The sequence below is a fragment of the Penaeus chinensis genome, chromosome 40 (assembly GCF_019202785.1).
Source record: "Penaeus chinensis breed Huanghai No. 1 chromosome 40, ASM1920278v2, whole genome shotgun sequence".
In the NCBI taxonomy this organism is placed as follows: domain Eukaryota; kingdom Metazoa; phylum Arthropoda; class Malacostraca; order Decapoda; family Penaeidae; genus Penaeus; species Penaeus chinensis.
The window spans coordinates 22,854,839-22,867,338 of record NC_061858.1 but is presented as its reverse complement, the minus strand read 5'-3'; the positions used below and the strand labels follow the sequence as shown (position 1 = coordinate 22,867,338).

The 12,500-nt window shown below is 33.4% G+C and overlaps 1 protein-coding gene across 1 annotated transcript in view; it reads right to left on the bottom strand.

The window, feature by feature from the left end:
• The window catches only part of LOC125047078 (vacuolar protein sorting-associated protein 35-like), a 29,688-nt gene that overhangs the window by 7,088 nt on the left and 10,100 nt on the right, over window positions 1-12,500 (bottom strand). The window contains 11 exon segments of the mRNA XM_047645175.1: window positions 1-12; window positions 226-335; window positions 479-686; window positions 6,721-6,869; window positions 7,210-7,416; window positions 7,719-7,802; window positions 9,457-9,651; window positions 9,936-10,026; window positions 10,488-10,613; window positions 11,018-11,141; window positions 12,377-12,500. The exon segment at window positions 1-12 is cut by the window's left edge and continues 153 nt beyond it; the exon segment at window positions 12,377-12,500 is cut by the window's right edge and continues 82 nt beyond it. Coding sequence (XP_047501131.1) covers window positions 1-12; window positions 226-335; window positions 479-686; window positions 6,721-6,869; window positions 7,210-7,416; window positions 7,719-7,802; window positions 9,457-9,651; window positions 9,936-10,026; window positions 10,488-10,613; window positions 11,018-11,141; window positions 12,377-12,500 — 1,430 coding nt within the window.

Here is a 12,500-nt window from a genome sequence, read left to right as displayed (position 1 = left end):
AGATGAAGAAATCTGTAAGTGAAACACATTGAGTTACAAATACTGTACAAGACACCTATAATCACTTTACTGATGAAGCATTCTCTTATACTAAGGTAACAAAAATATATGTTGTCACAAAATAATCCTTTGTTTAACAACATTACTTAATGAACTTATAAATAGAAAATAAACCTTTGTTTTGCAACATCACTTTAAGAACTTGAAAATAGATAATCTCCTTACCTGGCCAATAACCCTTGCTCCTCAGCCAAATCTTCAGGGTCTGGGTCGACCAAAGGCTGATCAGACTGGTCACAGATCAAGGATGCAATCATGGAAAGTACGGCATCAACCTGAAACATAATAATTTTTATAAATCTAAACTTCAAAAATGCAAGTTTCATCTTCATTATTATAAGTCTTCAATAATTAGGGTTATCAGAGCTATTCACATCTGTCAAGTACATTAATGTCCAATGAAATTTGGATTCTATACCTGTTCTTGGGTTGGTATGCAAGTCTCATTGTCCACAGCATTAGTCACCAGATAGGTGCTTAAGATCTTGCGACCACTGTAATCTAGGAGGTTGAGTAAGGGGGTGTAGTATTGCAGCTGCAGAACGGTGAGAAGGTTGTTATAATTGTCAGCTGGCAAGCGCAGGAGACGACTCAGTTCTTTTCCAAGTGCAGACCCAGAGTGGATCCTGTTTTGGAAATCAAGGTTGAGAAACATGTAATTCAACAATTCTAAAGTGAAACCATACAACTACCAAGTATATGGATGTGTATATGGAGAAAGGATATGCCAAACAAACAAAGAAAACAAAACAAAACAAAAAAAACAAAGGAAAAAAAAAAGGGATTTCAAATTAGTAACCAACAATAAATGTAATAGATTATCTTATCTTCATAATACTGATCATAAGGACTAATCATGCCTTATGATAATCAAAAATACAGTCTATGATTCAACATTGCAAACAAAGTTACGGAAAGGAGAGAGCATGGGAGGAGTTGGTCTATGTTTAAATATGTGCATGCAACATGACAGAAGCACTAAATTTAAATCTTCAAGTTATAAACAAGAATTTCCCTTCATTCTCAAACATAAAATCAGTCTTTACCATTCAATAGTCTGAAAAAGATTTGCAATCATGACAAATATCCACATGTGCACAGTGGCACAAATGTTGGCAAAAACACAAATAAAACAGAAAGTACATATAACAATGAAAACAAAAATACTTTGATTTCAAATACCTTACTCAAAAAAATTACACATGCTAGTAGTAAAATGCATGATTTGATTTCACATGAATACAAACTGACCAATTGGCAATAATCTGGACTTGGTAAAAGATAAAAGGAAAAAAGTGAAAAAATCAAGAAAAAAAAAATATAAAAATATTATCTTCAACGAGAACAATATGAAATTATCAATCTGTATAAGAAAAGTATTTAATTAAACTAAGAATGATAGGATGGCATCTATATCTAATAAGTTTCTTCTCTAAGAAACAAAACTTTGTTCATCCTGTAAAAAATCTGAGAATGAAACTAGATAATGGTATGAAGATGATAATGACAAATAGTACCATATAATGATGTGATAATATTAGTTATAATGATAATATCAATATAATATACCTAAATTGGAAATTAATATGGCATGTAAATGATGACAATCAAAGATAAATATGTATGGCTATGATGATGCTGATGCTGGTGATGACAGTGATACTAGTGGGAATAAAATGTTCAGGCATTTACCATGAGAATAACAGTCACAATTGCAATATGTAATAGCACCAGGAGAAAAGGTTTGGAAAAAAAATAACAAAAATGTTAATCATAATGATCCTAATAACATAAAATGATAATAATAATCTGAAAGTGAAATTGATAATAATAATAATAAATAATAATAGTAATAATAATAATAATAATAATAATAATAATAATAATAATAATAATAATAATAATAATAATAATAATAATAATAATAATAATAATAATAATAAATAATAAATAATAAATAATAAATAATAAATAATAATATTAATAATAATAATAATAATAATAATAATAATAATAATAATAATAATAATAATAATAATAGTAGTAGTAGTAATAGTAATAATAATAATAATAATAATAATAATAATAATAATAATAATAATAATAATCATACCAATTAACAAATACACAAAGATGATGATAATGATGATGATAAAACAATATATAAAATAACAATAAAATGATAATAATAATAATAATAAAATAATAATACTAACAACAATAATAATAATAAAAATGTGTTAACGAGTAATAGTAGTACAAATGATAACAACAATATAAATACAAAATATCAACAAATTCTACTCAGAAAAAACTAGTTCTTACATTACTGAGCGTTGGAAAGACCAACTCTTACGCACTATCCTAAGAATATCAAATGTTCAGTGTCTTTGTCAGCAACTCATGGAAGAAATGGGAAAAGAACAGAAGGAAAACAAAGATTACAAGAATCAAACAGTCTAGAGGGGTTAACAAGTGGACTGGAAACGGGCTTATAATATCGTGCATGTATCCAACAAGTACAACTTATATATAGTAAAGAGGATACCAAAAGCAAATCTTTTAAGTCTGGAGACACATTTTCATTAGTGTGGTGGAGTAAATTTCTATCTGTGCATTGCTATTTTTCAGAGAATTGCTTTCATCTATCATTATATTTTATTAGGTCTGTTCTTTTTTCCTACTTTATGAAAATTTATTCTATACCTCTTTATAAAATAAAAGGCAGAGCAAGATACTAGCATCGTAGCAAAAGGGACTGGGCTAGCAATAGCAACTCTTTATCTAAGTAATCTAAATGTACTCAGCATGGCACTAAATCGTAACAGCTTAGATGGGCACTATATAAGAGAATATCGCATAACTTCTAATGAATAATCAGAATGAGTGAAATCAGGTAGCTACAGTGCCATTGATATAAATGCCTGTTTAAAAGGTCTGGTAAGGCACCTCCTAACATGAGAGCTGAAATGGCACCTTGAATAACTAGAATTTTAATCATGTAACTAGTTCAACATTTAAGCTTTTTAGCAGTGATTAAACTTCGTTAAACAATTCTATTCCATCCACAAGAATTCAAAGCAACACATTCATATGCTCTCTGATCATACCCAATATAATCCTGCTCAAGTCGCATTTATTCATTTATATAAATTGTGTAGGCTTAACAATGGTACTTAGATTTTAACTAGGCCATTGGTACATTTACTGTCCATTGTAGCTTTTGGTGAATTTTGCACAGATGGCTCCACAGGTGTTAAGCCACCCGAGTCCATTTGTTAGTCCAAGTAACCACATTCCTTGAATTTGTAAGACAGTTTTTTTTACCTAATACTATCAATATTGACATTATTATAACTAATATCATGAATTGTAATATCAGTAAAATGCTAAAAGAAACAACAACAACAAAATCCAAAACCTAAGAAAAGGGTAAATTGATGAGATAGGGCTAACAATTGTCTCCTTCGTGACTAAACTCTTGTGGAGCCATCTATTTGCAAATACAATTAATAAGTTAAAATTACAGTAAACATGGCAAGTATGTCAAGCAATCGCCAACCAATGGGTTAACCACAATCATATATACACAAAGTCAGCCATAATCATGATTTCACAGCCACAATCCTTGCAATTTTTGCTTAAAATCAGTTATATTTTTAATATACCAAGGCCTAAGGATAAACATACACACCGAACCCTCCTATCCTACACTTTTGCTGTGTCTGAACTCAATCAAATTACTGCTTCTATCCATCTTGATCACTCTCATTCAATCTTACTTTCAAGTGTTCCTCTTCCTCTCTCTCATTCACTCTTCACTATTCTCTCTAATTTGCTCTTTCTTCTAAAAAAAATTCTAAAAATAATCCATAGGGAGGTACAGATCTCACCAGTAACTTCAAGATGTAAAACAGTTAAACTGCAATTTTCAGCTATAACTGGTGCCATTATCTGCCATAGAGACAACTAAGTTTCTCCATACCTAAAGGTTCTGCTCTAGGACAGCAGCAGCCACACAAGTTAAGTCTTTGTGACAGATATTACCATGCACAACAGTAACTCACCCTTGACCCTGGGTTGTCCTTGTTATGGGAGAGCAAATTGGGAAAGACGGGGTATGCCATTGTAATAATGAAACAAAAATCTCATATTCTAAATACAGTTATCCTCTGCTTAATGTCTATTCTGGCAATGTTCATTCTCTGTACAGTAATGGTATCTAGCACCAAATGTCATATACTGTGCATCTTTTGAGTTCCATAGTACATCTCCTTTGTTTAATTTTCTTCTGAGTATATCACTATGAAAACTGTCATGGCTCCCAGCAAAACCAGCCCTATTTAGTCAGAGGTACACTACACCATCCCATAATACTATGTAACATAGTGTTCACAGAAAGTCCAATTCTTATTACAACCTGTTTTGAAAAATATATAAAAGACATTAAGCAGGAGATTATTGTAATTATTGGGAGGTTCTGGGATTGTTAAAAGGATGGAAAATTATTTCTGGGACAGAATGCCATGTAGTTATTTCCATAAATAAATTACTAATCTTAGAAAACCCTTACCAAATTTCAACTTAATGAAAAAAAAAACTGCTACTGAAGATAATTACATATAATCACATATGTAAACATATATATAACTCTATTGTGAATGTACATTTGTAAAGAATTACATCATTTTACGTATGTGTGTGTGTGTGTGTGTTTGTGTGTGTGTGTGTGTGTGTGTGTGTGTGTGTGTGTGTGTGTGTGTGTGTGTGTGTGTGTGTGTGTGTGTGTGTGTGTGTGTGTGTGTGTGTGTGTGTGTGTGTGTGTGTGTGTGTGTGTGTGTGTGTGTGTGTGTGTGTGTGTGTGTGTGTGTGTGTGTGTGTGTGTGTGTGTGTGTGTGTGTGTGTGTGTGTGTGTGTGTGTGTGTGTGTGTGTGTGTGCATATGTATATGTATATACAAATATATGTGTATATATATATATATATATATATATATATATATATATATACATATATACATATATATATATATGTATATAAATAAATATCTAAATATATATATACATATATATATACATATTTAACCCAATGCCCCTGGGGAAAATTAATAAAAAATGAGGAAAATACTGTGCTCATTTTTTATATATTTTGTGAAATGTCTCTGCACATAGATGGCTCTGCTAGTGCTAAGCCACAAAGAGTCAATTAGTAGACCTAGTGACCCTACCTGATTTTACCTTCTCTTGAATTGGCAGGAAACACACATTTTTTATCAATGCTATGAATATTGATGGTTATTTTTATTATAAACATTATAATCACTATAATGTTATAAACATTAGTAACAGCAAAATAAGATAGGGGAAAATATTTTCTTAAATAAAGGAAAGGGCTAAACAAGCTAGACAGGCAGTACCCATAATTGGCTCATTGGTGACTTAGTACAAGTGTCGCCATCATTGTGTAAAAACAATTAATAAAGTAAACTCACACAGGGCATGGCATGTACATACACGTCATACCCGTCAGAATTGGGTTAAATATATATTTAAACATGTATGTAAATTATATATACATATATATATATATATATATATATATATATATATATATATATATATATATATATATAATTATATATATATATATATATATAATATATATATATAAATTTATATATATGTATATATATATCTAGATAGATAGTTAGATAGATAGACAGATATAGATACAGATATATAGATAGACAGATATAGATACAGATATATAGATATACTGATATATAGATAAAGATACTGCCCACTGTGAGTTTACTTGTTTAATTGATTTTACACATTAATGGCTACACTTGTACTAAGTCACCGATGAGCCAATTGTGTGTATTGCCTGTCTTGCTTGTTTACCCTTTTCTTTGATTAACAAAAATATTTGACATTATCTTATTTTGCTGTTACTAATGTTTATATCATTATAGCAATTATTATGTCTATAATAAAAATAACACCAATATTCATAGCGTTAATAATAAATATGTTTTTCCCGCCAATTCAAGGAAAGGTGAAATCAGGTATGGTCGCTAGGTCTACTAATTAACTCCTTTGTGGCTGAGCCCAAACAGAGCCATCTATGTGCAGAGACATTTCACAAAAAAAATTTAAAATGAGTACAGCATTTTCCCCAGCGGTATGTGATTAAAGTAAAAGCAAAAGTGTTTCTTTAGAATTTGAAATTTTCTTTTGGACCAGTAGGCATCTTTCCAGAACATCCAGAGGACTAATAACAGAATATGTCAGGGAATATTTATAGTACTAAGCAGATTGAGTGTAAATAATTCATCATACAGCACTGCATATGAAGTACATATGATGAACAATCATTAATGCAGATGATAGATTGTAATTAATTGCCATAATCAGTGGGCTCCCATCACACCAACTTGTGACAGAAGCATATTCTTCTAAAGTGAGACAAACTGTGATCCCTAGGTAATTTTTTAACTTAATTTTAAACAAACAAAAATGTCCCTGGCAATTTCTAACACTTACAAATCTTTACCATTATAGACAGAAATTTTCGTACTTATATCATAATTCCCTCATAGAGATTCTTGGCAGTCTTCAATATACTGGACTAAAAAGTACTATGTATTCAAGTCACTCACTTGTCAATGTTTAGCTTCTGGAAAACTTCAAGAGTATTCTGCATGACTTTATCAACATACTCTATCTCATCAGGGTAGCATTTCTGTGCCAAGTTAACTAAAGACACTTGAAGACTGACTGTATCTTCCATTGGCATATCAGGACGAGACTGTTGAAGAAGAAAAAAAATTTGTTATCAAATTTTCCCCTTTCACCGTTTCACGTTTCTAGACATCATAACAAACCCCTCAAAATGTGGCGTGCGGCTGTACGCCGCTGCAGGCACGCCAAAGCGCTGCGAGGCGGTGATTCGGCTTGATGTACCAAACTACCGCGCTCAAAGTCAGCGCGTTGCCATTAATCGCCAGAGCATAGTTTTAGTTTTAGTTTTCTTCACCTGTCACCAAGGGGTTGAATCTTTACACACAAAATATGTATTTTAATCCAAATTCAACTATGTAGAGACTTTACAGTTGTCATAAAGTATTAAATTAATTAAGCAGTCTCACCTTGATAACTTGTGAGACCTGTTCGGAGAAGATTTCAAACAACTTGATCTCATCTGGAATGCCTGTGCCATCCTCCCGGTGAGCAAAGTTGGCAAGTCGGTCAATGAGAGAAATTATAATATTCTTGACATTGACCTCAGAGTGAAGCTCAGCACATGCCTTCAGAAAAGCACTTAGTGTCTGTAAATGGAACTCATCCGGGAACACCTGATTCAGGAGATAAAAATAGGGGTTATCTGCACTGATGTAATTTGTTTGTTACACAGTTTCTTTCATTCATTATTCATGTCTCAATACAAGCTTCTGAAGTGATTTACCATGAGAGTATCTTGCATTACAAAATCCAGTGTGAAACTTTATGAAAATACTGAATCACTTTATAATTATATAAAAATTATAAATCAGTAAGAACTCTGATGTTATATATTTCTTCAAAACTTTTCTATTTCTGAAATCTTCTACTAATAAAGTAACTATTTTGTATCACCAGGGTAACAAAATTTTCTTACCTGAATTATGCATTCCATTAGATATTCCTGAGAAAGAGGGTCTCTGCAACTTACAGCCTGCTCCAAAATTCCAGGCAAAACACTCTGAAAGGGGAAATTATTATTTCCTGGTTCCATGAGGTCTGGTGCAAAGGTGTGTATAATAGCCTAAAACAAATCCAAAGAACCTGAGAAGACAAAACTAAGGGGAAAATTCTACCCAGCAACACCTCACCCACTATCCTGAGATGAGACCTGCTACAATTTTCTTTTCCACCATGGAGTGTACACACTGCTCCATTTGCCTGAAGTCTCAACAGTACATTAACAACATGAAAATGCATTTGCAAGTTAACCCCATCCAGACGGGTCACTTGTACACGTCATAACAAACTGCTTGGTCTGTGGGATACGGCTGTACATGCGGTGACGCGCCAGAGCACATGGAGCAGGAAGTTCTGCTACATTTAGCAGACTCCATGTCTGAACGTTGCCAGAAATCACCAGAGTTTATGACACTGAGAGATTTCTGATACCCGCCCCAATGGGTTAAATAAATGTATTTGAATGTTGATCACTAAACCTGTCTCTTGTGTTTTTTGTATTTCACTAGCTCCTTATCACCCTCCAATGTTCGCTTTCTCTACAGAGTTTGTATAGAAAAAAAGGAATGAGTTTATTCACTCAAAGAGAGAATTCTGCAAGGGGACACATTGCGAGACTGACTGTTTCTTCAGGGAGAGGACGGGAGAAGGCTACATGGGTTGCTCTCCCCCTTGGTGTCCATCTTCCTATTTCCTTCTCTCTAGTTAATTTTCTCCCTTTAGTTGGCATGTTTTTTGTTGTTGCTGTTGTTGTGCCCTCTATGTTCTTGTGTGTTTTTCCTCCCCATTATCAGTGCCAGCTAGTTATCGCATGCCCATACATATGGTGGTCAAACGCCTCATCTATTGAGACAGTGCAGCCTTCTGCAAACCAGTTAATCAGGGTAAACCCCTACTAGATAGTCTGGCCTTCAACAACTCTATGCCAGTGCCACTGACACAAACTTTGCGAATTGTGGTGCACTACTACACATGGTTACAAGGCAAAGTCATATGTCTACTCCATGCCACTGCAGTGATCTCCAGTTGAGGGTCATGGCCTAACCCAAAACTACCATTTTCATGCCATTCTCGTAGTCAAGAGTAGTCACAGCTAGTGACCACTTTCCTTCCAGGCTGAGGCCTGAGGTATGTGCTGCATTTCCACACAGCATTCTTACCCATTTGCACTGCCACTAAAGTCAGAAGTGCTCATGGTTAACAGCCTCATCTTCTCCAGATGGTACTGATAGCTAATGCCCTTGCTTCACCCACTGCAGACTAAGGTTAGGTTTTCATTCTCTTCACAAGTTCAGCAATGGGTATTTGGAGCCTTTCTCAACAACAGGTAGTAATCTGCTGTTGCTTATTTCCAAGCAATGACCAAGCCGAGTGAGCAGATATTTCTAATTATTAATTTACAGTACCTCATAACTAGGGAACAAGCATTTTATTTTAAATGTCTAATTATTTAAGAAAGTAAAACTGAAATTATTTAATACTCAGCACAGTCACATTATTTATATGACTACTGTACAAATACGATTTACATACCAACATTTCATTCAAGTAACATATATAAAAACAAGCAACCAAACAATTCTGTTACCTCTATTGCAATTTTTCAATACACATAATATACATGAGTAAAGAATAATGATAAATTATCAACATACCTTTTTATACCTCTCTACATCAACATGCTCCAGCTGAGACAGACGAACCAGATTGGTTCCCACTAAGATACGCAACTCCTGTCTCTCTCGTTCCCTTTTCTCTTTGTCTCGTGAATGTCCCTGATGCTGCATCCTTACCCACAGCTTGTTCATCTCCGCAAAGTTCATCAAAATGAAATCTACACTGTCTGATATCTGTCAACAGGAAAAATATACATGTCCATACATTGCCAGTTTTTGAACTTGCAGTACATGTATGGTAATATAGCATATGTTTCATGTAAAAGCAATATGAACAAATAACTTATTTCAATGAAGAAGTGCAATACAGATAAAAAATCATCCTGAATATTTAACAGTACTGATCTTCTACTGACATGGACAGAGATCCATAAAAGTTGTTTTTTCTATTACAAGAAAAATGTAACCCCAGAACATTATCCAACAGTGAGTTGACAGAATCTAACTGGGTAACTTACAGATCCTCCAGGGAACTCCTCTGGGTTATGTCCAACTGGAGGGTCTTCTGAATCAGGCAGAATGTTCCTGCTACACTGAAGAAGGTAGTTCCTGGAATTAAAAAAAGTCTTAATAATCTGTGCTTAATACACTGTTTGTAAATATCTATTGGAAGATCTGAACATATCCACAAAAATCAATGATCAATTTAAATACAGGAATTAAGAGTTTTCATATGCATTACTGAATGTCTGAAACCTAAGGACAGCAGCCAGTTTTTAAATTTATGTTCATAAACAACATTCTGGAGAGCACAACACATACAGTTCTCAATTTGAAATACTTTAACTTCCTCATAAAATCTAAAAACTAAAAAAAATATAGATTACAATGAAAATAAAAATAAACTTATAAATAAAGAATAATAACAATAACGAAGATAATACTATTAAAAAATAAGAACAATAAAATGAAAACACAGAATAAAAAACTAAGAACATCTAGCAAACTCTAACAATGAAATATTGATACTATTCATAGCAGCTCCCATAAAAACAGAAAAAGTATCCCACCTCAGGAAGAGACCACGCAGAGGATGCTGGACTCCTCGGCACATCTCCACCAGGTCCTTCAGAATGTCTCGCTTGCATGTTTCATTAGTCTTGATGTACACCAGTCCAACTGTGATCAGCAAGTATCTGAGATTGTGGGAGGAAAGGAGAAAGATATAAAAACTCTAGCTACATTTCCATTTCTGTTAGTTCTATGGTCAAAATTTATATAACTAGAATAAGAGTGAGTGGGAGAGTTTGACTGAAACTGAGTAAAAGGGTGAGATGGAAAGAAAAAGTCAGTTAGAGTTGAGTAAATAGTGCATAGCAACTTCTTCACCTGTGGTAAGGTTTTACATTTAACATAATAAATCCTTTTAAATGCAACCTCCTTGAAGAGAACAGGTGCCCATTCTACTATTAAATATATCAGATAATAAGTGCAAAAACAAAGAGAGATATTGAGAGTGTGAGAGCAAGTATGAGAAAGTCAGAGTTGGAGAGAGTACATATGTCAATTTATGCATATGATCCTGCAAACTTCTACTTACAGTCGTGGTACAATATTTCCTGCATACTGGACTAGTTCATATAGATCTGCCACTCGGTGACCCTTCTGGAACTCATCAATTAGGTACATTTCCAAATGCCGAAGTTCATCACAAATGCACATATCTAGTGTGAGTTAAGAAGTATCAAAGATATGTTGATATTAAGTCACTCTCTTTTACACAAGATGACAACAATCAAATAGCAGATTCATTCCCTTGTTCTTGTAAGTTATTTTGTTTCAATGTCAAACTCAGTTTCTCAAGGAGGAATCTATAATACATACATATATTTTTCTTCCCAAAATGCAAACATCTCATTAGAAGTGCCACAATACCAATTATTCTTTTTCTTAGCAACACACACTTGCCTATTTGCTTACTATTTACTCGAGGTGTTCACATTCCAGATGAACTAAAATTTCCTAATCTCTTTACTAACCAATATCAGTGTTCTCTAACAAACTATTTTTGGGGTTATACAACTTTAATAACAATATATAATTAGTGATTTACAGCATCTATTTACAAACATTGTTCTCCTTTCTCCCCTTCATCCAACCATCACCAGCCTTTTCTTATTTGTAGTAATTCCTTCATGTAATTAAATTTTTCTTTCACTGGCAACATAACACTCAATACGCCAACCTGGATTTTGGCACATACTGAGATGCATATATGCAATAAAGATAAAAGATTAATTTAGGCTTCTGATTCAGATACATCTGAGTATCTAATGGCATGCCTATATGAATTAGTTCACTCTAACTGTGAAATGCCAGCAGAAAAAAATACAATTAAAAGTACACTTAAGCAAAGCAATTTCATCAACTGTCCTGTAGCCAGAGCCCACCAATATTCTATTCTTATCCTTTTCATATTGCAATGACATTCCATGTACTTAAGTTTCCTAAATAGCCTATCCTTTGGTCGTCCTGTTTCCCTTTTCTCCAATTGTGAAAGTACATCAAAATTAAAGTTGCCAACTCAGTAAATGATAAATATGTTGTAATGAACAGAGAATCTATTTCAACGTCCACAAGTTGAAATACAGTACTCATGTAAATCTACAAATTAAATGAAGTTGTTAATGGTGGTTTATACACAGGCTACAAATACCACACACATAGAACCTTTTATCATTTGGTACCAAAAATTAGTAATACATATATTGGGAATAATTTCAAAACCAACTTTTTTTTGTGATCGTGGACACCCTGTTATTGTTGCTCTCACAATCACATGTTCACTCATTTATTCTCTTAGTCCTTCACACACACTCTCACAATCACACACTTTATTCTTTTGGTGAAAGTATATTTCCCAAGTTTTATCATCTACAACAGCAGTATAAAAGGATACATAATTCATAATAAGTCTTGGGAGACAGCAAAGATGTTCTAAGTTCACCCAGCATGTTTGAAGCATGTTTCAATCCATCCATGAGGCGGCCCTTGTCTAAACACCTCTTCATCTGGAAAGCCTG